The 27,472-nt window shown below is 36.8% G+C and overlaps 1 protein-coding gene across 4 annotated transcripts; it reads right to left on the bottom strand.

The window, feature by feature from the left end:
* Positions 1-360: 360 nt before the first annotated feature.
* Positions 361-27,015, bottom strand: LOC105915495 (inter-alpha-trypsin inhibitor heavy chain H3). Of its 4 annotated transcripts, none has more exons than XM_036124662.1 (21): positions 26,909-27,015; positions 21,709-21,869; positions 20,353-20,457; positions 20,021-20,183; positions 19,822-19,932; positions 19,574-19,702; positions 18,675-18,791; positions 18,370-18,538; positions 18,183-18,293; positions 15,467-15,648; positions 15,177-15,356; positions 14,979-15,094; positions 13,788-14,020; positions 11,190-11,243; positions 7,954-8,022; positions 4,642-4,704; positions 2,950-3,057; positions 2,426-2,597; positions 910-1,058; positions 691-775; positions 361-612 (listed from the first exon to the last, which is right to left on the bottom strand). In XM_036124662.1, exons 1-21 carry the CDS (start codon positions 26,975-26,977, stop codon positions 498-500), a joined length of 2,661 nt encoding a protein of 886 aa, XP_035980555.1. In that variant the 5' UTR covers positions 26,978-27,015; the 3' UTR covers positions 361-497. The 4 variants fall into 4 exon arrangements, with proteins under 4 accessions (XP_035980555.1, XP_035980554.1, XP_035980557.1 ...); XM_036124661.1 differs by having other exon boundaries at positions 13,779-14,020; XM_036124664.1 differs by lacking the exon at positions 7,954-8,022.
* Positions 27,016-27,472: the final 457 nt, after the last annotated feature.

Consider the following 27,472-nt stretch of genomic DNA (forward strand, 5'->3'; position numbering starts at 1 on the left):
GTATATGATGTTGTATTCTGTTCAATGTCCGGTTCATTCCTTTTACTGGCTTCCGTGTTAGCAGGCTGCTGTGTTGGGAACCCTGGGAATTCTCATATGATTGGCAGAGGACACAGGAAGTAAACACAGGCTACACTCTGAACTGACGTAGTTCCAGACTGTGCCTCTAGGTTTGAAAGAAGAAAAACTTGACTAAGATATTATTGATGGAGAGGACAGATTGTTTATAGACAACACCCATCCTGGGTGATAACGATTTAGGTTGATTTTACAGTAAATATCTTGCCCATAGCTCCTTTAAATAACTACCAATTCTGCTACATCATTTGAAGTTTTGGGGGGTAAATAAGAACAAACATGTGAAATGCATGAGTTTATTCATTATATGTTTTAACAATTAAAGATGTTGGCCATGTACCATATATCATCTCACTTTTTCTGGATTAACTTGAAATGTATACTTTTTTTGGATAATTCATTTCATTCCCCACTTTTAGCTAAAGTTGGGCAACAATGATTTCTCTCAGAGGCATTGGAATGACAAAGTCCGCAGCAATAAGCCAACAGTCCACTTCCGTCGGACTGTTGATCCTGTAGTCAAAAGCTGTGGACCTGCAAAAAAGAGAGCAAATTTTTCAAATACGTTCTTTGTTTGTTGCAGAAAAGTGTTGCTCAAACGGAAAAATTTACCTTTGAACATCAGTCTCTGTGTCTGTTATCTTCACTTTTGCCTGGGAATTTTGTTGAACCACTTCATATTGTATTTGATCTAAAGCTGCGCACAAAATACAGTGGGAAATTAAAACACAAAATACATAAAATCTCCAAACATTTCTAAAAGAATCCATCCACAGCAAATACAGAAAAACCTTATATAAGGCCTGTGAATTTAAACAATTTGTCACTCACCCAACAATCCTACAGTGTCACCAGCAGATGGTGACTGTCTTAAAACGGGCCAAAGGAAATTGTTCCCATCCTTCCTGTGAAGTAAGATCGACAGGCGCACATCCACATCTGCAAATTCTGTTTCATTGCTCAATCTGGTCACCGTAAACCTAGAAAGATAGACACCACCTGTAAATAAGTTTGTCTTAAAAGTCTTCACCCAAATATCTATGTAAAATATGTTTCTGATCTGAAGCAGTTGCATTCTTGCTCAGTGGTGGAAAAAAGTGCTTATATGGGGTGAGATGAACCAATAAAAACATTAAATAGTAACACATCAAATGCAACAAAGGTAAGTACAGACAGCTGTAGTCTCTCAAATAATAAATATCTGCCGCAACAGATGAAAATAAATACATTCTGTCATAACGAACAGACTTTAAATGTGAGTTTCGGTTTTGTAATTTGAGACATGGTTAAACACAATAACAAAATAATTGTATTAATTAGAGCCTTGGTAATTAACATACCTTAAATAAAAAAGTTTTTATCAAATAAATAAAAAGTTAAGATGAGCATTATAACGATAAACAGAGATTATTAAAGTTGTGCCGTATCCTGACTTGAATTTGATAAAGAACCTATAGCATCAGTTAAAGATTATGGAGATAGTTAGAGGCCTTCCAACTTCAAACACTCAATGACAGATCATCAAAATATTAGTGGAAACATGCAAAAGCTCATCATCAATTATAGGAAAGGTTTCCGTCCTGTTCTGCTGTTAAATATTTTTCCATCAGCTATTCAGAAAGGTATACGTGGTTTCTTGAGGTTTGCCGTTGTGCCATAGTCTTTCCATTTTTAGATGAACAGTTCCTACGAAATTTTAATGCTAGGATATTGTTTTATGATCTAACCCTGCTTTAAATCTCTCCACAACATCACCTTAACTGATATGTGGTCCTTGGTTTTCATGATAATGATGCTTGCTCAACATTGTTCCTCAATAAACATTTACAGAACAGTTAGATTCATTTGGAGATTGCATTACACACAGACGGATTCTAGTTACCAATTAAGTGGGTTTTAAGACCAATTAGTCACACTCGATTTTAGGGTAAAAGAGTCAAATGTGGCTGAATACCTACACACACACACCACACTATTCAGACTTTAATTTGTAAACAAATCCAATGAAACCATCTATCACTTTATTTTCACTTCACAGTTATTTGGTACTCTGTGTTCGTCTATCACATAAAATCTAAATAAAACACACTGAAGGGCAACAAAGGGTAAAGTCACAAGCCACTTTAGATGAAAGTAGACAATCCTTAGATACAGCTATATTTCAGCTGAAGTTGTTTCCTTAACAATAGCTGACATATAGTAATAGTTTACTGTGCTTTTTTGCTAATAACATATGAGTGCTATAATTTTGAATCACTACGATAAACTAAGCTTCATATAAGAATGTTGTCCTTTGGGAATATATGTTAACTGTTGAATAGTAATGAACTTTCATGAACAAGGTCACCTTCCTACTGTGATGCGATCCTCTCCTGTGTGGCGGGTCGTAGATTGTCCGTGTCGAAGACTGATTCCCTCTGGGTCAACTTCAATATGGTGATCGGCACCAACATGGATGACAATCTTTTTGAAGCCACTATTTGTTGTTGTTGAGTCAAACACGCCATTTATATAAAGTTCTAAAGGGAAAAGAAGTAAGTTGCCTCAACACAAGACATTAGGAGTGAAGTTCAGCCAACTATGCTGAGAGGAAAATCTAATTTTACTTTATCATGATGGTGTATCAATTTGGCTACATTAACACTTCAGGTCTGAATGCACAATTTTGATTTTTGTTTTGAATTAATGCCAAATGACACATGAAAATTTCACTTTCTTGTAAAAAAAAAAAATACAGAGCAGAAAGCTTAACCAAAACAAATTACTATAAGCAAAGTTTTTTGGATTGGTCAGTCCACGTAAAAAAAATCCTAGTTTATTTATTTTTTCCAATACACCTTAAAGAAGAAATGCACAAGTAATAATACCGACCTGTGCTGGGATGGTGAAGAAGTTTAAGATTTACACCTCCAATAACGTCAAAACAAAGGGGCAAAGTGTAATTTACGGTTTTCATCAAAAATCTGTGGAATACAGGAGCTACAAAAGAAATGAAAGTTGGTGTTAAACAGCAGATATTATGAAAATGTTATTTTTAGAATTACCAGCAAAATATTCAAAGCTGCATGTATGCAAATTTTATTGACTATTCAGTCCATATTTAGATTTAGCAGGCTCTAATCAGGACAGTTAAATGGCCATTAAACCCAAAATACAACAAAACTGTAACCACAAAATCTCTGTTATAAGAAAACAGCAAGTGAAAAAATCTGTCTCCTCTGAACGTCACCAAAAGTTGTTGATTATTATATATTGCACATGTCAAACTTTGATGAACTCCAAGTGTCCACTTCAAATTTAGTTGTTATCCATTTAAACATTAAAAGTTATAGAAATGCTGAGTTTATTAGCATCTCTGAGAGGTGTCACCAGAACTCAAACTTTGCCTTTTCAATTATTCAAGACATCACTATTCCAAAGTTGGTGTGATTAATTCATATTGCGTCCCCAACTATACTATGTGGTCTTACGCTGACATTGTCTACATCTCGCTCCGAAGTCAAGAAGTGACTTTTCCTCATAGAAAAGTTTATCTCACTTTTTTCATCTCATCCAAATGAAATTGTGTCAGAAGAGAGATTGATCTCACTTGGTTTCCAATACAGACATTTTGGTTGTTGAGTGTGACAATGGCAAGTCTCACATCACAGCAAACTGAACATGATGGATAATAATTCAGCCTCTGAAACATATTGAGACAAATTTTTAGTGGGTAAGGCCTAATTTGTCCACAGTGCCGCCTAGAAGTATTAAGACAATCAGCCCTTAGCCAAAAATGCTTGCAGTATTTATCGCAGTAAGGTAGTATCGCAGTAGTTTGATTCAGAGAATTATTTTCAGAATATGAACACCATGTATAATTTTCTTTCTGCTTCACAGCTATGCACCACTTTAAGTTGGCCTATTACATTAAATTATTTGTCAATGTAACAATATGTGAAAGGTTCAAGGGGAGGACCTACATTTTTATTCAGTAATAGAATGCTTCTGTCATGTGACTGCCTTTCTGTGTTGAAAAAAAGGTCAGTCTGGCCTCCTCATTTGACTCAAAAACAATTTTAAACTGATCCTATCTACTCAGTACTTCATTATAGTTATAAAACTAAATACAAATAAAGTTCACTGCCTTTGAAACATTTTTGTTTTGCAAGGTTGATATCACAATACTCTTTTTTTAGTGATATGTAAAAGCCTTTGTTCCCTCAGAGATTTATTCTGGGTTTTTTTATTTCCTTTGACTTTTCTTACACACGTTTCAGATCATCCAGATCCTCACCCAAATTTATATATTAGACAAAGATATCCTGAGCAAATACAAAATGCAGCATTCAAATGATGATTCCATTAATCAAGGGGGAAAGGGTATCTACATCAACTTGGTCCAAGGTGAATATCTTGTCATGTCATCTTGGGTAGAGACAACTGCTATGAACTGCATTTTTTATGCCATGGTGCATGATTAGATAAGGATTAACAATGATATTTCATTTTTAAGACTAAAGTCAGTTGAGGAAGAAAAAATGATTTGTCAGAATCCTGGTAAACAAACTTGGTATACGTTACCAGATGTGGTCAATAAGGTAGAATCCGTTTTCATACGTTGCACTGCCATAACTTTGGAAATATCTGTAAACGAAATGTTCATAAAGTTGTTAAGGTGTTCTACTCGAACAAAGCTTCAGTGTCAAGGAAACTACAATGTTTAGGAAATATCTCATGAAACCTATGATCCTTTGTTGACTTAAAAAGTTTACAAAAAAATAAGTCTTTTATTTTGATGGTTGTGTGATTTTAATTTTGGGAGAAAGAAAAGTAAGTTAAAAAAAAAAAAAACATGTTAAACAAAATATCTAATGAAATAAAACAAGTAGGTTATCCACCAAACCAAATGCAGGCTAGAAGTTGGTGGAAAAACCTCAGTTGGCAAGCGCACCACTGAGCATTCTTTGCCTGTTTATTGGCTGTTTTCAGGCTTGCACACACCTCACAAGGGGGTTTGGTCCACTCTCGTTTTGAGACGCTCTGTAAATTTTGGGGGGTTTTGGATAGTACTGCTCAGCTACTCAAGCATTTAGCTACCTCCACAGATTTTCGTTACCACCGTTCTGTAATTGATTGGCAGATTTGTCCACCACATGGAAACATAACCGAACTGTGAATGAAAAGATTCTAGGAGAAAGTTTAATTTCAGTCCATGATAAAGAGATCAATTATCAACTTTCATGTAACGTTGGGTTTGTTATTTTGTTTTGTTTGTTTTACTTAAATTTAAAATGTTATCAAATAACAGACAATGAATTTTTTTTTATAAGTGACCAAACATGCAAAATATATCCTGTCATTATAAACAGTTAAATACCAAGGTTAAACATTACATTTCCTCTGACAACAACACACAGTTGTTATGCCATCACACCATGGCTAAATTTTGTTAATTTTAAACACTATGTGACATTGGGGAGGATTATAATTGGCTTGTGAGAAAGAGAGTTTCAGGCTGGGACGGCCTTTTTCTCAGCAGGGTTCCATGATGTTAGACCACTCCCCACAAACAAAAGGCAAGAGCACTTCTGACCAGACCACACTTCTTCCAGACTTCTCTCAGACCACTTCTTCCTGGAGCATTCCAGGACAAAGCTACTTCTTCTTCACTATTCCTTCCTCCCTGAGATAAAAGGAGGAGAGGGAGACTGACCTGAACAATGATGGGCCCTGGCAAACTTGAAGAAGCTGTCAGTCCTTTATTCAATGTGTGTGCAGAGTTTGCTGTTAAAAGATTTTATCCCTTTCAACCATTGTCCTGATATCAGCTTAAGAGCTGATACAATACTTAACAGACAGAGAGTTATTTATTAAACATTAAATAACTTTAAACAGTGTTTAATTGCACAACACAGTATTACAGTATTTTCAGGAACATGAGCTAATAACTATATCTTTCACTTACAAAGGCATACTCATGTCCTGGGGCTTTGGTCATGTGGGACATGGTCTAAAGGTAAGTTTAAATTTATATTTCTGTATATGCATATGTGTATATTTGTATTGATTTGAATATTGATTGATTGAGTATCATAAACTCAAGTAAAGCAGGAATCAGGACGATTATTTATGTTAAACACTATAAGAAGGAAAAGGGGTTTGATTAAACACGTTTTAACTTTTTGTTGTTCACATTCTGTTCCCGAACATGTCAGGTCGACATTTTACACTGCTTGAGCCAAAGTCAAAGCAATGCTGTAGTGGCATGGCACCTTCAGCCTGTAGATAGGGTTTCATCCACACTTATTGTCTACATTATTTTTTTTCTTGTATAGAATATGGTACAAAAAAAAATACATTTTTATTTCAGGCTGATGTGGCCACACTGCTTCTGATTGGCTAATTAAGCCTTCATGGCAACGACACGCACCACAAGTTGCTAGATTCCAATGATTTTTTTTTATCATGTCCTGTCTGGCAGTGCATCACTAAGGCTACGTTCACACTGCAGCCTGAAATGACCCGATTCCGATTTTTTTTTGCCCATATGCGACCTGCATCTGATCTTTTCATGACAGTCTGAACAACACAGATCGGATTTTTTTCAAATGTGACCCGGCCGCTTGGATATGTGGTCCTGAATCAGATACGTATCTGATCTTTTCAAATGCGACCTGTGTCTGTACGGCCAGGTCGCATTCATCCGACCTACATGTCATTGATACTTGACAATCGTCACTAACGGTGGACCTGGCTATGCCAAAGTTGCAAGTCTATACAGCCCCACGGCAACGCGTTTACTCGCTGCTATGGCCGCCGAAGATGTTTGTTTTTATGTGAGAGCGCTAAAGAGATCCGTTCAGACGCACATAAAGGTTGCCTTTGTCATTCGAAAATTATGAATGAAGTCCGTATCAGTAAAGCCGCTCACGTCGCTAAAATTTGGCTCTCTTCCTTTTCGATCTTGTTAAAAAGATTGCATTGGTAATGTGCTGGCTCCGGTTGGAGAATAACGTAAAGAACGCAAGATACGCTGCAGCATTACGATCCATATTTACTTCCGCAAACCATGAGCACGCTTGCTACGAATGACGTCATTGTGTCCTCTACTGCGCATGCTGGACACTTAAGTGTATGAATGCAGTTCACACAGGAGATCACATACAAGTCGCATATATTTGGAAATGTGAACGGACACGCAAAAATATCAGATTTCACAAAAAAATCGAGTTTTTGAATTTTGAGTTTTTCGAATTGAGCATCAAGGCCTGCAGTGTGAACGTAGCCTTAGATTTGTTTTCTTAATGTCAAAGAGAGCCCAACTGATTTACCTTCACAAGTGGAGCATTACTGCTTTCGGTATAGTACTTTGCTTGATATGCAAAAAAAACAACTGAATATTATTTTGAGATATTATTGTTATTTCAAATTTAATCGACACAGAATTGGAAAAGTAAAGGAGAAGGGAAGGAGGAGAAAAAGATATGGCAAAACACATTAAAAGTGAGAGAAGGTGAGAAAAATAGAGCAAAGAATAGGGTTAACTGTAGGATTTATCTGTATTGAGCTGAGTGAATTTAGTTGCTTTTATGGTACCCTGCGGGGGGGGGGGGGTACATGTGTCCACTTAAGAAGATGCAGCAGAACTGACAAGGGTGTAGTAGGCATGCTGGGCCCTTTGGTGGCATTGCGACACAGTTCTCTGCTTTTACAGAGAACGTATGCGGAGTAAATATGTCAACATGGTGGAGGATCAGACCCAGGGTACACACTGTGTATTAACTAACAACAACAAAATTACTAACAATATCACTTTCACTTTGTAACAAATTTACTATTTAAACCATCTACGTCTTACTTGTGATGCACTTGGGTCAAAAATGAGGACTTTACCTTTCCTTGGAGTAGCTACTGGCAGTGATTGTGATTGTGGCGTTAGTGGAAACGAGGCAATGCGTGCTCCTAAGTAATATGAAGAAAAGAGCCGATCATTTATGTACTACTTGTTGCCATGGATGAGAGCACAAAAAAGGATATATTGACTCAACAAAACCTTATTGAATAAAAACTTTGGAATTTGTCACGAACCAGAGACAGTTGGACCCAGTATTCAGCCAGACAAGAGAGGTTTTAAGCAAAAAACGGAATTTAATAATAAAACAGGGATAGGCAGACTCAATGATCAGAAGGGCAGTCCAAAATCCGGTACACTAAAGGCAGTCCAAAATAGGCAGAAGTACAGACAAGGATAAGGCAAACTCAAAATATCACAAGGCAGGTCCAGGTCAGAGAAACAGGTAAGCAATCATACCGGGCAAGAAAATCAGGTTTAGGGATCAGGCTGGCTAAGAGTCAAAAAGGCAATCGGGTCGGTATCAACAGGGCTATCAGTAATACAACGCTGGATAAGACTCACCATGTGGTTTGAATTGATCTGGCAGATTGCAGAGGTTTGTGACAGGACTATATAGGGGAGTGAGCAGGTGAACAGGAGTGAAGACTAATTACTGACATGGGTGGAGTTTGTCAGGAACAGGGAAGTGAGTGGAAGAAAACTGACACTGATTGGATGGTGACTGGAGAAGAGGAGTGACAGGGTGTTGACTAAGGTGAGCTGGCAGATAGCTGGCAGGTGAACTGAGTGACTGATTAAAGGCTGGCTACAAAGAAGTGAACTGAGCAGGCCAAGTGACTTAATAACAAACTACTCCATAAACCAAAACAGAACCTAAACCTAAGACTAAACAAAACACAAGCTATAATAGAAACCAAACAAGAAAGAACCCAAAACCGATTTAAAAGGCCGGAGAGTTAACTAATAAATCAAAATTAACAAACAGCCAAAACAAAACACAAATCCTGACAGAATTGAACAGTGTCTCTATCCTCCCTACAGTCTTCCTATATGTTTTGATCATATTTAAGTTAATGATTCATCACAAACCGGTCCATTTAAAAGAAGGCATAAAATAGACTTTGAGAAGTAGCGCATGGAAGGCACATGTGGTTATGAGTAAATTAAGGGCAAAGTTCATGTTTTTTTTTTATTTTAATAAATGTATAAAACTCAGGTGGAATGTGTGCCATGGCTTTAATCAAAACTGAATGAAATTGAATTGAATATGAATCGCTTTTCTAAGGGCGACCTTTGGCAGAATTTTAATAAAACTAAAAGTGGAAATTTGAGGAGCTTCAAGATATCGAAGGGCTACGTTAAACACGTAATCTACATAGAGAGATTGCTTGGTAAGTGTGTTCTGGCCTTGATAGGGACTGGAGCATGAAAAGAATATCAGATGATGTCCACAGGAGGGGTAAAAGAGAAATCGTAATAAATATTGAAGGACACAAAGTGTCTATGGTCTGATCAATTAAATGTAGCCTTCTCCTATTATATGTACACCCTTAGATTGTAAATATACTGAAAGGTTCACCAATTAGAATGATAATGATAATCAGGTTTTTGCCTTTTTTTATAGAGTTGTGGTCTGTTAAGCATGGTGGTCAAACAATGTTGTAGGGCGGAGTTTCCAGCTTTAGCAAAATCATGGGAGCTTCAGATCTGAAGGGTTTAAATTTAAATTTTTACTTTTTCTGTATAGCTCAAATTTCAATTTAGCATTGAGTTAAACAGTGTTCTTGATGTGCTAAATTACTGGGGGGAAAACTATAATAATTGCACAAAAACACAAGATGCCCATGAATTTAAGGAGAAAATTATTACTTGTACTGATGAATAATTATGTTGGACAAAGCGTAAAAAAAGGTTTTACATTATAACAACTGGGATTTGGAAAGTTGTATATATTTAAAGGCAATACTAGCAGTGAATTTGCTTGGTCAAAAGGACCAGAAAGAAATCAACTGTCTAAAATAAGTTAATAATCTATGTGTTAATGAGACAAACATGATTGTGCTCTTTGGGAGACATTTTCTTTTATTTACTTTCTTGCATTTTGGTTATTTCTTTGTTACATTTTTATTTGCTTTTATTTTTGGCATCTCCAGTGACATAAAGTAACTACATACAGAGTAGTTATGCAGATCTTTTGAAAGGAGATGTTTTAAAGCAAATTTATAAACGTAAAGGAAAGAAAAGATGTTTGCTATACATTCCCAGGATCAGCCAGAAATTAAAAACTTCACATTAAACTGACACTAAGAGGACCCAGTTTTGACTGCATGCCTTACCTAGAAACTAACATAAATGTTTTTTTTTTCCTGAGCTATTGCTTTCCAGAAGCTGGACGGAGATCCTGAAATGCCACCTTTCTTCCAACAGAAGACTCTGATAAGTGAGCTTTTGCAGGCGTGTGGTAAGAAATCAGAATCAATATTGGACATAAGCGGGGATAAGCGGATATGACTAAATTATGCTAAGTTTTAACGAAGACAAAGGTTCCCCACTAGCCTTCCAGTTTTTAATAATGCGTTGAACAATTTCTTAACCTAATTTTGGTAGTTTCTGAGAACTCCTTAGATCTGAATTGAGCATCAAGGCCTGCAGTGTGAACGTAGCCTTAGATTTGTTTTCTTAATGTCAAAGAGAGCCCAACTGATTTACCTTCACAAGTGGAGCATTACTGCTTTCGGTATAGTACTTTGCTTGATATGCAAAAAAAACAACTGAATATTATTTTGAGATATTATTGTTATTTCAAATGTAATCGACACAGAACCGGAAAAGTAAAGGAGAAAGGAAGGAGGAGAAAAAGATATGGCAAAACATTAAAAGTGGGAGAAGGTGAGAAAAATAGAGCAAAGAATAGGGTTAACTGTAGAATTTATCTGTATTGAGCTGATTGAATTTAGTTGCTTTTATGGTACCCTGCGGGGGGGGGGGGGGGGGGGCGATGTGTCCACTTAAGAGGATGCAGCAGAACTGACAAGGGTGTAGTAGGTATGCTGGGCCCTTTGGTGGCATTGCGACACAGTTCTCTGCTTATACAGAGAACGTATGCGGAGTAAATATGTCAACATGGTGGAGGATCAGACCCAGGGTACACACTGTGTATTAACTAACAACAACAAAATTACTAACAATATCACTTTCACTTTGTAACAAATTTACTATTTAAACCATCTACGTCTTACTTGTGATGCACTTGGGTCAAAAATGAGGACTTTACCTTTCCTTAGAGTACCTACTGGCAGTGATTGTGGAAACGAGCCAATGCGTGCTCCTAAGGAATATGAAGAAAAGAGCCGATCATTTATGTACTACTTGTTGCCATGGATGACAGCACAAAAAAGGATATATTGACTCAACAAAACCTTATTGAATAAAAACTTTGGAATTGAACAGTGTCTCTATCCTCCCTACAGTCTTCCTATATGTTTTGATCACATTTAAGTTAATGATTCATCACAAACCGGTCCATTTAAAAGAAGGCATAAAATAGACTTTGAGAAGCAGCGCATGGAAGGCACATGTGGTTATGAGTAAATTAAGGGCAAAGTTCATGTTTTTTTTTTATTTTAATAAATGTATAAAACTCAGGTGGAATGTGTGCCATGGCTTTAATCAAAACTGAATGAAATTGAATTGAATATGAATCGCTTTTCTAAGGGCGACCTTTGGCAGAATTTTAATAAAACTAAAAGTGGAAATTTGAGGAGCTTCAAGATATCGAAGGGCTACGTTAAACACGTAATCTACATAGAGAGATTGCTTGGTCAGTGTGTTCTGGCCTTGATAGGGACTGGAGCATGAAAAGAATATCAGATGATGTCCACAGGAGGGGTAAAAGAGAAATCGTAATAAATATTGAAGGACACAAAGTGTCTATGGTCTGATCAATTAAATGTAGCCTTCTCCTATAATATGTACACCCTTAGATTGTAAATATACTGAAAGGTTCACAAATTAGAATGATAATGATAATCAGGTTTTTGCCTTTTTTTATAGAGTTGTGGTCTGTTAAGCATGGTGGTCAAACAATGTTGTAGGGCGGAGTTTCCAGCTTTAGCAAAATCATGGGAGCTTCAGATCTGAAGGGTTTAAATTTAAATTTTTACTTTTTCTGTATAGCTCAAATTTTGATTTTAGCATTGAGTTAAACAGTGTTCTTGATGTGCTAAATTACTTGGGGGAAAACTGTAATAATTGCACAAAAACACAAGATGCCCATGAATTTAAGGAGAAAATTATTACTTGTACTGAATAATTATGTTGGACAAAGCATAAAAAAAAGGTTTTACATTATAACAACTGGGATTTGGAAAGTTGTATATATTTAAAGGCAATACTAGCAGTGAATTTGCTTGGTCAAAAGGACCAGAAAGAAATCAACTGTCTGAAATAAGTTAATAATCTATGTATTAATGAGACAAACATGATTGTGCTCTTTGGGAGACATTTTCCTTTATTTACTTTCCTGCATTTTGGTTATTTCTTTGTTACATTTTTATTTGCTTTTATTTTTGGCATCTCCAGTGACATAAAGTAACTACATACAGAGTAGTTATGCAGATCTTTTGAAAGGAGATGTTTTAAAGCAAATTTATAAACGTAAAGGAAAGAAAAGATGTTTGCTATACATTCCCAGGATCAGCCAGAAATTAAAAACTTCACATTAAACTGACACTGAGAGGACCCAGTTTTGACTGCATGCCTTACCTAGAAACTAACATAAATGGGTTTTTTTTCCTGAGCTATTGCTTTCCAGAAGCTGGACGGAGATCCTGAAATGCCACCTTTCTTCCAACAGAAGACTCTGATAAGTGAGCTTTTGCAGGCGTATGGTAAGAAATCAGAATCAATATTGGACATAAGCGGGGATAAGCGGATATGATTAAATTATGCTAAGTTTTAACGAAGACAAAGGTTCCCCACTAGCCTTCCAGTTTTTAATAATGCGTTGAACAATTTCTTAACCTAATTTTGGTAGTTTCTGAGAACTCCTTAGATGTTTTTTTCTGCTTGATGCAAGCCAATGATTTAACCCTTCTGTAACAGACTGACAAATTTTCCACGACAACGGGATGTTTTGTTATAATTGGTTGTTTAATAAATGCGAAGCAACTTATTGTACCAGTTGGGGTTAAATAACAAGTTGCCAGCTGAAACATAATCACCGCAGTAATTATCCAATGGGAGGCTCATACTTATTTGCTTAGTTAAATCCAGGAGGTGACTTATTTATATTTATTTATTTTTCACCAGGCAGTACCAGAATCAAATTATGGTAAAAAGAAAATTCCATTATATAAACCACACAACATGCTAATATTAGGAGCTGGAAGGTTTCTCATTTTCACAGCTTTTTATCATCTGAATCTGACATTCCTAAGCACAGAGTTTCTTGGTAGTGGAGGGGTTATATTTGATTGTTTCATACCAGTTACCCAAAAATGTTATAATTTTCTGTGATTATTGCAATGGAAGTTCAATCATTATCACTCTCTTTTAGTGGATATAAATAACTGTATATTTGTTTTTTATTTTTGTTTTGTTTTTTCAGGTTGGTTAGCTACTTACAAACGCTGCATAAAAAGATGCATGATGTTTTTCACACTGTTTGACAATAAATCAGACTAAACCTTTCCTGTTTTGGATCAATAAGGATTATCAAAATTATTTCTGTCTGCCAAAATAATTAGTGTTTGCATTTGAAACTGTATCGCTTCAAACTGTATCACTCAGATGCCTTGGGTATTCTTAGCACCATTTTCTACATTTTGTTTAGAGATAACATGTAAAAAGTGGTGATGCAGACCTAACTTACGAGATTTATGTCCCACTGAGGGCCTTCCACTATTCGAAACTCTGCCATGTGCTTTTGTACTCCTTTCGGGTTGTAGATTTCCTCTCTCTTTGGGTTTGTAAAGAACTTCTGTGTTCTCCCCTTCAGGCTTGGTGACCACCATGGATGTGAGAGGAGTCACAAAGCTGTACTTCAAGGAGAGCTCCAAAGCCTCTTTTTTCGCATTATTTTTCTCAGATCCAGTCAACAATAGCCTGTATAACAACAACGTATTAATAGATACACCCTGAGAGAACAGTTTACTTATGCTAGAGCTTTATTTTCTTTTTCATACCATTTCTGGTATGAGTTTAGCCAGCTGCTTCAGTAAAAGTATGTAGACTGTATTATTTTAAAACTTATTTACTTTGAAACGTATGATTCAAATCTTAACAAATAAAATTAATTGTAAAATCAACTATAAATATTTGCATTTTCAGTCATTACTGGGTGAAAGGCTAACCCTGGACACAGAAACACTCAGAACACACACACACACACAAACACACACACACACACACACACACACGTATTTATAAACCCAGAACACCAAAAGGTAATGCATGCATGTATAGGATGAACATGTAAGGGCCATGCAGAAGGCCCCCAGCCAGGATTTAAATCCTTTTCTTCTTGCTGCCAGGTGATAGTGCTTACAACAATGCCAATGTGCAGATATAAATGACTACGGTGTCCCTAAAGACAAAAAACAGGACCAAACCAGTAAGAACCAGTAAGAACTTTAAAAAATTTTTTTTTGGAAAATGCAAGAATTTCATATACTTTCTGAAAGCATCCAAACCAATGACACTGCCATGAAAAGTTAACAAGGATAAACTTCTGTAATAACCTAAGAGTCCAATATTGTGTGTCCATCCTTTTTATTCATCTATCCATCCCCGAATTCCTCATCTTCTGCTTATCCAAGAATGGTTTACATCGGTGTCATTTATATTTACTTTAGACAGTTATTCAGCATACTATAGTATTGTATGGCACGTTTGCTTTCAATCACATTAAGGTGCTCAAGATTTGCAGATACAACTGGTCCTGACAAAAAACCTTATATGGGTGCCAAAAGTGTTTCTTTATCTGATATTCAAAGTGATACTGCAATGAATGACCAAATACAAAGCAAAACAAAGACAAACATATGTCACATATACTACTTACTCCTTCTCTAGAAGCTGCTTAACTTTGAGGTAGGCCCAAACCCTCTGAAGTAGTCCTTTAGTGTCCAAAGAACCCACAGAGCTATTTGTATTAGAATATGCCACTTTTTGTCTAGTCTGTCAAAATCCAAAGCAAACTGTCAGATCAGTATTTGCTTACCTAAACTTTAATTTAAGTAATGATATCAACAAATCTTACTGAAATGGCCACAACTTGTGGCGTGAAGATTTCAACGTTGTTGTCAATGATCTCACCAGCCACCACAATCTCAGAGCCATTGTAATACTGACTGAAATTTGTCTGGGTTAGATTGGCTCCACCAACATAGATCATTGTGACATCTGTCAGCAGAGGAGTGGCAACTTCATCATAGAAACCCTGTGAATACATAATAATGATATAATATGAATGTTCAATTTCTCCCACAAATAAGGCAACTTTTTGGTTTTGCATAAAGATTCAGAAAAGGTTCAAATAGATGAACATACCTTTAGCTGTAAATCAGCGTCGGAGTCTTCATAAATCCTTCTTGCCACACCATTGTTCTCCAGGGACATTTTCTTCAAGAACTCAAAATTGACATCAAACCCAAAGCCAAGACAATAAAGTGGATATTTTCCTGCAATTTTCTGTTTTACATTTGACCGTATGGTATTAATGTTTGTCACTCCTGCAAAAACACAACACATTTAACTCACTTTAGTATGTCAGAGGCAAAACAGAGAGACAAACACTGTTATCAAATTATTTTCAAGAGCAAGCACAAAGGAGTTTGAGTTATTCCAACATATCTTTCTGTGATATCACTGTTGATTATACTTAAAGTACAAGGAAAAATTGCATCTCTGTAAAATTAAGCTTAGTTTGTATTTTGTGTTTTTAAAGGGCAAATACCATGCTTTTAAATCCTTAATTTGTGTTATTCAGTTATCCTGAATAACACAAATTATTCAGTTGTAGTCTATATAAAGTGGAACTGCAATGCTTTGGTCTGAATTCTTCATCAGTGAAGCTCAAGAGGCTCTCTTGTAACCAATTAGCCCCATTTGCACTACCCTTGTTAAACCGATCCATGCCGAGCTCGGTCCGAGTTTGGATCAGTTAACCAAGCCGAGCTTGTTTCTGACGACGGTTTACACATCACGCTATCTCGGTTCCTTGGCTCCTCCTGGCCTCCTAGTGATGATCTGCGGTACTACTGCTCTCTGGGTTTGAAGCAAATCAAAATGGCAACGCCCGTAACATTCAGGAAGTTATGTTTGGTTATATTTCGTTGTTTGCAGAGAGTCAGGCGAAGACGGCAACTACGGCAAGACGGCTGGACTATTGTAATTCTTTCAAATCAGAAAGCATACAAAATGCAGATTAAAGCCTTCAGCTGATCCAAAATGCGGCAGCAAGAGCTCTGATGAAAAAGAGATAAAAATGTTCCTATTTTAGCTTCCCTTCATTGGTTTCCTGTTAAATAAATTATGGAATTTAAAAATCTCCTTCTCACGTATAAACCCGTAATAATCAACTTCCATCATTTATCAGAGATATGATTACTTATTTTTGACCAATCTGTATAATATGATTGAATTTGACTTTGTAAAGTGCCTCGAGATGACGTGTTTCATGAATTGGCGCTATATAAATAAAATTTAATTAAATTGAAATTACTCCATATGTTCCTAACAGAGCACTTCACTCTCAGACTGTAGGTCTACTAGTGGAATGGGAGGTAAATATTTTAGCTATCAGGTTCTTCTCCTATGGAATCAACTCCCAGTGTTGGTCCATGAGACAGACACTCTGTCTACTTTTAAGACTAGGCTTAAAACTTTCCTTTAAGACACTTCACTGGCTTTGTTGGCTCTGTTGGTGGTGGTCAAAGGGCCTGGTGGTGCTGATATATGGCAGCCTTGTGTCATTCAGTGCTATACAAGTACAGGCCATTTACCATTCATATAAACTGGACTGGAATAGCTGTAGGTGTGCACACAGCAAGTGCTATATGTAAAGTTATGTCTGTTAGAAGTTACCAGCAGCTTACCACTTTGCTGTGTTTCTGTACTCAGATGGAACAGAGTCCATGATCAAATTAAGTTTCTGGATAAAATCCCTCATCATTACTAACAAAAATTACTGCTGCGTTGATCCTTGAAATACTTCACGCAAATGAGTAAAAACAATTTCTCTCACAAAAGGTAAAGTTTAACCATGCACTTATTCAATAAGGTTCTTTTAAATGGGACTGGTGGAGTGAGTGTGTAGGTTAATACAGTTTGTTAGTTAAGATTAAACATAAGAAAAGCTTATAACTGGACCGTATCTGATTAAACTGCATTTTGATACTTTATCTTGATTTGCCATGTCCTTCTTATGCTTCCCCCCACCCCCATTTTTGAGTGTTGAATGACTGTAGTGTGATAATACAGCATTAATTCTCTGTCAAATAACCCTCATATCACTCATGCATTGACTTTTTCAGTAATTTTCTGCTACTAACTCGCTCTTTTGTTAGTTATGGTTTCATATTCTCCATATGCCTTCATTAAGATATATAATTCCATTCGTGTGAAATGGGAACTTCAAGGCTTATTTCCAACTATTGCCATTGTGAATCGCATTACTGTATTTCATTGATGAGGGCTTTTTTCATGCCTGTGTTTGTGCTCATCTCAGGGTTGGTGAGTTTAGGGTATGCTGAGTTTAGTTACCTGATTGATACCACCCGTTCTGAAACTGTAAACGCTGAGTATGACAGCGTGAGGTAAAACTACTCAGAGTAACTGATTTAAACTCAGCCATTCTTTCTGAAACAGGCCCCTGCAGCCTTCGGTATCATTGAGTTTGGACTACAAAACCGAAGTGTCAATTAAACATGACACCATATTTAGACATTCCACAAAAAGAGCTTTGATGTAACAGTGAGGAGAACGTAACAGAAAAATCTGCAACCTGAAAAGACCCTGAATCTTTTAGGGATCTAAAATATCTAAACAATACTTTTTAAGAAACATATGTAATTCTTCAGTACTTCCAGAGGCCCCAAGCACACCACAAAAGGTATTTAAGGGTTGGAAAGTGGATTTTGCATGTTATGTCCCCTTTAAGACCCATGCCTTAAAAGTTTACTGTCTTTTTGATAATTGTGTCAGCTGCCAATGTTGACGTAATACAGCCCAAAAAACAGATGTTATGGTGTTAAATGCTCTTTACCTGTAGTTGGGTCTCCATCAGTGAGAAGTATGAGGATAGAAGCTGAACCTTCTCTGGGATGTACATTCAACATACGTGCTCCTTCCAACACTGCTGCATTGATGTCTGTAGCTGAAAGGGAAAGAAAGAGTATTTCACTTCCATCATGCTGCAAAAATGTTTGGTTCACTGAATAAAATTCTCTCACCTCCTCTGTCTCTGATATTCAGCACAAACTGCTTGGCCTGCTCCAGATTTTGACCAGTGGCCTGAATGAGTTCTCGTTTCCAGTAATTTATTGCGCTATCAAAACTGATGAGACCAAAGAAGTCATCTTCTGCCAGATCATTCAAAATATGGACCAAAGCGGTTCGGGTCTGTGCAAAAACACATTGACAAAATTTTTTTAGATAAGAAACCCTTAAAGTGATGTTTGTTTCATGCGAGCTCTCAAGTTGATCAATTGAAAGGTAAGGCAAAATATTTTTTATCAAAAACTTTTTAAACATTCACCTGTGCCATTTTTCTGCCGTGCATTGAGCCACTTTGATCGATAATAAAAACAACGTTCTTTGGTATTCGGGGAAGATCAGATGGAGCAAAGTGATGGACAAAGTATCCGTCAGAAGTCTAGGAGGACGTAAGAATAAAGATTAATGAAAATTATACTGATGAAAAGGATGTACATATTTAAGTCACATAGTCATGATAACATAACTTCTCTATTTTTGCTTCATTTTTAATTAATTCATCAACTAATCACATTGTGCATTATGCAATATTTGTTTTTTTAGGAGTCCAAGCTAGATTTGAAACCTATAGAATCTGAAAAGAACCAGGGGTCTCATTTATAGAGCTTGCGTATGCACAAAATAGGGCCTGAAACATGTGCACCCCCCGCAAAAGTTCGGATTTATAACACAAAGCTTGATGGGAAAATGTGCAGTCCTCACAGCAGCTCTGACCGATGCATACACTCATTTTGGAGACGGGGGAAACAAGGCGGGGGCAAGGTTAGAAAGGCCTCAGAAAAAAGAAAAAAGGCCCGAATGTATTTGGGAGATTCTTTTACGTGACAGTTTTAATTGACAGATTATGCATTTTGATTAGCAGAATACAACCAATCGATAATTTACTGTATGATAGAAATGTCGATTGCTCACATTGTACACATCTGCATGAAAGCAGAAAGACATTTGCAAAATGACAAAACAAGCAAATAATTTGCTGGTATGTGCTTAAGTGATAATAGGAAAGTTAACAAGTTTCAAGATTTCAAATCTGTTTTGAAAAAAACACCAAAGCAACAGAGAAAACTGGGTACCATCTTTTTACCAAGACTGTCTCTGTCATTCTATGTATAGTTCCCAGAGAAACAGAAACACATTTTCAAGAAATTAGCAGTGCTTTACCATGATGTCTCCCAGTCCATTCTCTCTGTTGACGTCATAAACAATGACCAGATCTCCATTCATACCTTCCTCTCCACAGCTGTCACAGGTTTTCTGTTGATCCACTGTTGGATGGAAATACACCCATGCCTGCAAAGGCCAGCCAGGTCATACTATGTTCTCTTTACATTAACTTTTTGTTTTTACTTACTTAGGTGACATCCATGCTAAAGCATAAATGTATCCTCTTTTTGTGGAACCAGCCGTACCTGTTTGTTTGTATGTGTTTTCGTGATGGCATTAGCCAGGGCCTTAGTGTTGAGTCCTCCTTTCACGTCAACGAAACTGATGTCAACTTTTTCACGAATATGCACGTCCATCTGGTGGTGAAAACAACAAAACAAGCAGTTTGAAACACTTATGGGAACTACTGTTAGTCACCATTCTGTTTGTGGATGGTCAACAAACCTTGAAGTCTTGGACAGGCCTCGTAGGTCGTGTGTGGATCTGCAGCTTGTATTTGCCATGTGTTCGTTTCAACAGTTCCTCGTAGGTGAGCTCAAAGGTCACCTTTTTGTGGGCTGCCACAGTTACTGAGGTTTTAAACTCCTCCATGGTTCTCCCTACAGAGCTAATAGCAGAGGCGTTAACATTAGATTTCTCATAACCTTAAGTTATCTTTAGTTGTTAAATAGCTATAAAAGACAACCTATAAATTACAAGATCACAGTAAAGTAAAATTACAGTATTATTAAGTACATCTGTAAAGGACCTGGGAGTAAATAAATCAATACTTATACCTGACAATCCCAGCGCTTTGGCCACGGGACACCGCCTCAGTGTACTGCACTTGAGCCTGCTCCTTTGTTTTCACAACTCCTTCATACACTTGACCGTCCATCATCCTATAGGTTACAATACAGACCATTTTTCCAGAGTAGCCTAAATATTATTTTTTATGATACCCATTTATTAAATATTCCCAGATGAAAAGAGATAGTTACATACACAGTTTGAAAACTATATTAGACTAAGTTTTTCCTGTTTTAGGTAAGTAACAGTTAAAGCAATGATCAGAATTTGCAGACCAATTTTTCAGATTATTTTTACTTTCTTTAAATAAAAAAAAGTTTGTGAATTTTCTTTTTCAGAATCGCCTTTCAAACTGTATGACTTGGGTTGAAAAGCTTTTAGTGTTCCTCCACAAGTTCCTCACAACAGATTACTGGGATTTGTATCAATTGCTCCTGGCATGACTAGTGTAACTGATTCAGGTTTGCATGCTGCCTTGTTCAGACACACCTCACTTGAGGTCTGACCATTACTTTTATTTTAAACTGAGATCGGGGATTTGTGAAGGCAGTTCCAAAACATCAAATGTGTTGCCATTAACTTATTTGGTATCTAATTTCTGTGCTATTGTCAATGTGTAAGACCCAATTCCTCAATAAGGTATTATGATGTTTAGAAAGTGCACTAGTCCCTGCTCCATTGAAATATCATGAACCTCCCACCCTTGCAAATAAGCTAACTGTAAAATGAATTTTTATGTTGCTTTTTTTATGTTGCTTTTAATTATTTTTTCTTCTCCTAGCAGCCTTTCAGCCCATGTGGGTAAATGACTCATTTCACTTTATGCAATGATCCTGTCTCACCAGCTTCTGTCAGCTTCTTTGCACTGTTTGTTTTTGTTCTGGGGTTAATGCACACATTTCCAGCAACACATCATCAACATTGAGACAGAACACCCTCTCCTTCCTTAACAGTAGGATGGTTCAACATAGTTAAGGACATAAAGCATGGCACTGTCAGGCCGCTGGAAATTGTACCTAGTTATGAACGAGATTTATGACAGTTCAGACTCTTTCCTGATATCTTGACTGAATTTGGTTGGAAACAGTGTGATTGAGATGTTGCCTTAAATAGAGCCACGTTCAGGCCTTTATTTAACCCAAATGTTGTGCATTAAGCCATCAGAAGCTTACAAACGCTGACATCATGTTCTTGACTTGGAAAGCACAGATGTTTAAAGGCAAATCTGACTTTAAAGGGGGGAGGAAAACAAAAGGTTCTGTCAGAGTTGAGGGGGGGAGAAGAGTTATGTCTTCCTATATATAAAGATTTGGTTTCAGCGGTTGGTGTTTTCCTGAGCTCACATTTTGAATTTACTGATGAATGCATTCTTGGGAATCTTGACATGGAATTCAATTTCCTTTGATTCATTCATACGATTGGCCACACGGCTCGTGATGATGGTGGTGGCATATCGGCTGGTCACGGTGGAGTTGATGTGAAAGCTGTAAATGTCCCAGTCATCCTGTGTAAACACAAAATGCAGATTTCAAACAAGATGAAAGATCAAGTACAGCAGATGACAGCAAGCTGACCAAAGATCAGACAAACATTGTGTGGGATGGTGAAATCTCATTGGTGTACCAACAGAAAGACCTGATTGCACATATTTTTGTTCACATTTTCCATGAACAAGCCTTTCCTGTAGATTCCAGTGCTCAAACTCAAACAAAGGTATCGTTGTACAATACTTCCAAAGAAGTATCTACATACAATTATATATATATATATATATAGATAGATAGATAGATAGATAGATAGATAGATAGATAGATAGATAGATAGATAGATAGATAGATAGATAGATAGATAGATAGATAGATAGATAGATAGATAGATAGATAGATAGATAGATAGATAGATAGATAGATAGATAGATAGATAGATAGATAGATATTTTATTTTTATTTTTTTTATTTTTTTTTGCCTGGCCAAAAAAACAGGTCACACACTCTAATATTTCTGCCTTTAGCACACATTCGCTATGGCATTGTTTTAATAAGCTTCTGCAATGTCCCGAGATTTATTTCCACCCAGTGTTGTATTCATTTTTCACCAAGATCTTGCATTGATGATGGTAGAGTGTGCCCTCTGTGCAAAGCCTTCACATCCCCAAGATTCTCAGTGGGATTAAGGTCTGGACTCTGTGGAGGCCAATCCATTTGTGAAAATTATGTCTCATGCTCCCTGAACCACTCTTTCACAATTGAATCCTGGCATTGTCATTTTGGAACATGCCTATGCCATCAGGGAAGAATAAAACTATTGATGGAATAACCTGGTCATTCAGTATATTCAGGTAGTCAGCTGACCTCATTCTTCGAGCACATGCTGAACCTAGACCTGACCAACTCCAGCAACCCAAGATCATAGCACTGCCCCACAGTTGAACAGTAGGCATGATCGGTGCATCACCTCCAGCCACATTTCTTCCTCAAAGATGATAGGTCCCCAGTGGGGAATCGAAAACCGGTTCCTGTTCTGGAACCGGTTCCGTGTGTTCCAATTCCATGGCACCGTTTGGCAGCTCGCTTAACGATTCCAGGCAGCACCAGAGCCAGGCAGCACGACTTACGTCACGTTTTTTACGCAAGTCACGCACACGACATTCAGTAAGCAAAAAATGGCGCCCCATCGGGTAAAGCGATCGAAAGTCAAAAAGGAAAAATCAGTGGATCATTAGCTATACCCAAAGCTAATACGTTTGTGGTGATTTAATGAATTTAGCGTTAATCAGTAAGAAAATAAAAGCATAAATTGTCGTCTGGATCACTGGGTATGGGGGCGGCAATTATTGCCCGACATCACATCCTGTGACGTAATGTCGCGGTAAGGCACTGCGCTCTACGACAATGATTATTTCGGATTTCCAGAGGACTTCACCATTGAAATTCACGAGAGCTATTGTTGAAACAACAATGCCCACGTGCATAGGAGTTGGATGTTCCAATATATCGGGTAAAAATGGAAAAAAAAAAATTTCACCTTTCTGATTCATGATCCACCACGGGCTCTTTTGTTGGATTGCCAACTTGCCATCGAACTTCTGGCCTGAGAGAAAATACGTCGTCTGTAGCCAACATTTCGAAGAAGAATGTCTTCAAGATGACATCAGAGCGAGACTTTTCGGTAGGGTTTTCTTTTTCATAATATAGAATTTGCCGAAACATTTGTGTACCGACCAGAGCGGCGGAGGGATACGACAGACTTAGAAAGTATGCTCACTGTTGAGAAGCCCACTTATTTTATGCGACTTTGGTCTTATTTTATCTAAAGTCACTTGTAAATTTCATGAGTTGCAGGTTGCAGTTTTTTGGGCTTGTTTTTGAAAGTGAAGTCGCTTGTTTGGGGTCTAAAATAAGTGACGCTGAAATATCCCTCCGCCTCAAAACGCACTGCAGCTCAGCTTTAATGCTTATTTGTTGTCTTTTTATGTCTCTAAAATGTAAAACGACTATTACTTTAACTTTAAATGCTTAATACCATGTTTATTTTTGTTTAAGAGGTTAAAACAATTTCCCCAAATTGGAACCGATAAGAGAATCGATAAGGAATTAAATCGTTTCACAGAATCGATAAGAGAATCGGAATCGTAAAAATCGTATCTATTCCCAACCCTAGTCCCCACTATCCTTCCAGTTCCGGTTCAAGCTTACTTGATAAATGGCAATGATTTGACCCTTCTTAAACAGACTGACGTTATTCCACATGCATGTTTAAGAAATGAGAAGCAACTTATTGCACCAGTTGAGGTTAAATAACTTGTTGCCAGCTGAAACATAATAATCCACGCAATAATTCAGTAATTGTCCAATGGCAGGCTCATACCTTTTGGTAGGCTCAACTATTTATTTTTAGTTTGTGTGTGTGTGTGTGTGTGTGTATATATATATATATATATATATATATATATATATATATATATATATATATATATATATATATATATGTATGTATATATATATATATATATATATATATATATATATATATATATATATATATATATATATATATATATATATATACACAGGGGAGTAATTGCATTAATACGATCAAGTGTCCTAAAGGTTATTGATTTTTACTAAGCAAATCATTATTTAAAGTGCTATTTTATTAAATAATCTTTTGCTTAATGCTGGATTTTCATTGTGTATCGGTTGACAGATATCAAATGTTCTAAATTAAACTAATTTGATCTCATTCCACATTGTTTAAGATGAACTTTAGTTCTCTAACTTGGATCTGCAGTGAGTCAGGATTCATTGAATCATTATGATGATGATTTTAAAAAAAATTTTTGTCTTTTTGTTTCCTTTGTGTGTACATGGTTCCTTCGCTTCTTTTTATCTTCATTTTGCTGAATAGATTAGTTAAGTTTCCCTAGCCTGGTAGAGAGGATTTGTTCACTAAAATCTAGTGTTAATTCAGATAAATAGCATTGTTTAGTGGTGTTCTCCGGATGTTCATTTTACTGTTAATAAATTCTTGAACTTGTTTGCTGTTAAAAGAATGCCAATGTTTGAATCACCCTTTCAACTATTGTCCTAATATCAGCTGTTTGGGCTGATATTCACCAGACAATACCTAAAAGACTGAGAGTTAATTATTAAAAATTAAATAACTTTAAACAGTGCATAATTGCACAACAAAAAATAAATAAAATAACATCTATTGCCCTGGAGGCCTAATTTGCTTCAGTAAATTTCAGTGTTCACGATCAAAAAAATTAGGAATAAATTGGGCAACTACTGGAATACAAAAAATAACCCCCAGGCCAAGATCACAAGAGAGATTAACTACCAAGGAGAGAGGGTATTTTTGGCACGAGTGTGTCCTGTTACATCTGGCATAAAACTTACACACAGTTGAGAATGGTGGTGGAAGCTGCTTTGAACCCCAGACAATGTGATGAAATCATGACTTCTGCTTTCTGACAAAATTACTGACGGAGAACGTCCTACCATCTGTATGTGACCTTAGGCTTTAGCGGGCTTGGGTTGTGCCGCAGTAAACTGATTCAAGGCATAGCAACAACTCCACCTCCAAATTGCTCTAAAAAATCAGAAGTGTTTTGGAATATCCTAGTCAAAGTCTGGATTAAAATCTGATTAAGATACTTGGGTTTCTCCTAGAATTAGCCTTTCAAGCTAAAAAAAAATAAAATTAAAAAAAAATATGGCCTATTCTTCAAATAACAGAGGACTAAAATCCCTTCATGGTAATTTAAAAGAGTTGCTGCCATTGCCATATACTGCAAATGTTTACCGCCAAGGTAATTTGGTTTTGGAACCAAACACTTCACACAAAGTAACCTGCCTTTTTGTATTTACTCAGTGGTTTGTTGTCTGAAAATAATATTAATGGCAATATGAAATGTCTTCACCCTGGGTCTTTCTGCATGGAGTTTGCATGTTCTCCCTGTATATGCGGGTTCTCTCTGGGTACTCCGGCTTCCTCCCACAGTCCAAAAACATGACGGTTAGGTTGATTGGTCTCTCTAAATTGTCCTTAGGTATGAGTGTGCGTGAATGGTTGTTTGTCCTTTCTGTCTCTGTGTTGCCCTGCGACAGACTGGCGACCTGTCAAGGGTGTACCCCGCCTCTCGCCCAGTGAACGCTGGAGACAGGCACCAGCACCCCTCGCGACCCCAGCAGGGATGAGCGTGTCGGAAAATCGATGGATGGATGAATGGATTAAATGTCTTAGTGGGTGGCAGGGGGAGCAGAAATAGATGAAAATACTTGTTCACAGCAATATAACATGTTATCAGTTATTTGAAAAACGGTAAGCACATTGTCATTTAGTTTTATTAATTCTTTACTATATTTGAAATGGCATCCTATGAAACGCTTATCCACCAACCTGGAAATTAATATATCTTATCATAACCCACAACACAGTCCTCTTAGGGTAAAGTACTCTGGGTTTTTTTTAGGAGGGGTTGGTTTTGTGGGCTGTTTTTTTCCCTTCCTTTTTGGTTGCTGGTTGTAAAATAAAACAAAAAAGAATGGAATATTCATAGTTCTAAATCAAAGATGCAACTAATGTCATGCATCCTTGATTGCTTGTTAAATTTTTTTGTGTTTTAGCCCCACTTTAATAAATATATTATTTGCCACCATTTTTAATTGTGGTTTCTTTTGACCCCAGGTTGATGTAGGAAAAGTTAAATACAAATGTTTTTTTCATGTAGCTACTACTAATAGGACATATTGCAATGTTAAAAAGGAAAGGGTTATTGTGTAGAATAAGTGCATTCATATTGGGTGAAAATATCAACCTGAAATAAGCCCAAGCCTATAAAGTCCAAAGAGCTTCAAGCCCCATTATCTGTTTATTTAATAGAGTTTAGACTTGCATTTGTCAGGAAGTCACAAACCATAAATGTCAGTCATCTGTCACCATCTAAATTATTCTAAAAAAATATGTATCAATAGACAAAATTTAAAGATACATTTTCTGTTAACTAGTTTTCTGTCCTTAATATGTTATAGACATTACCGTTTTTGGTTGTCCAGTAGCGAAAAGCAGCAGTAGCCCACAAAGGAGTTTCACCACACTTCTTTCCATTCTGCCTCGTTGTACAGCTAAAGTTAGTCTGACATTGACTTGCTCTCTTGTTCTCAAACTCCTCCTTTACCAGCTTACTCATTCTCTACACAGAGGGCCTTCCTGCATCAAAAACATTTACCGTACCTCCGCTGTAAGGATAACCATTATGCTGACATGGAATGTCCAGAATCTAGTCAGTGACCTTGATTTTATTTCCTGATGATTATGAGCTTTAAACATCTCACAGAGCACTGTTCAATCCATCATCTGGGAATGGAAACAACAACCCTACTACTACTAATAATAATAATAATAATAATACATTTTCTGAAGATAAAGCAACAACAATAAAACAAATAAATCATCAATAAAAGTTAAAATATCAGAGAAAAAAACTGTCTTGAAGACGTGTGTTTTGAGTCTGGATTTAAACAGGTGTAGAGTGTCAATACTTCGGCTGTCAGATGGGGTAGAATTTTAGATTTTGGGAGAAGAGCTTTCTTATACGCTTCT

The sequence above is a fragment of the Fundulus heteroclitus genome, chromosome 20, assembly GCF_011125445.2.
Source record: "Fundulus heteroclitus isolate FHET01 chromosome 20, MU-UCD_Fhet_4.1, whole genome shotgun sequence".
In the NCBI taxonomy this organism is placed as follows: Eukaryota; Metazoa; Chordata; class Actinopteri; order Cyprinodontiformes; family Fundulidae; genus Fundulus; species Fundulus heteroclitus.

Coding starts and splice junctions, on each gene's coding strand:
- LOC105915495 (XM_036124661.1), bottom strand. CDS start 26,977: ATGGAAAGAAGTGTGGTGAAACTCCTTTGTGGGCTACTGCTGCTTTTC. Junction 15,357..15,466: donor ACGCTGATTTACAGCTAAAG/GTATGTTCATCT, acceptor ATGTATTCACAG/GGTTTCTATGATGAAGTTGC. Junction 2,598..2,949: donor TCTTCACCATCCCAGCACAG/GTCGGTATTATT, acceptor TTTTCCCTTTAG/AACTTTATATAAATGGCGTG.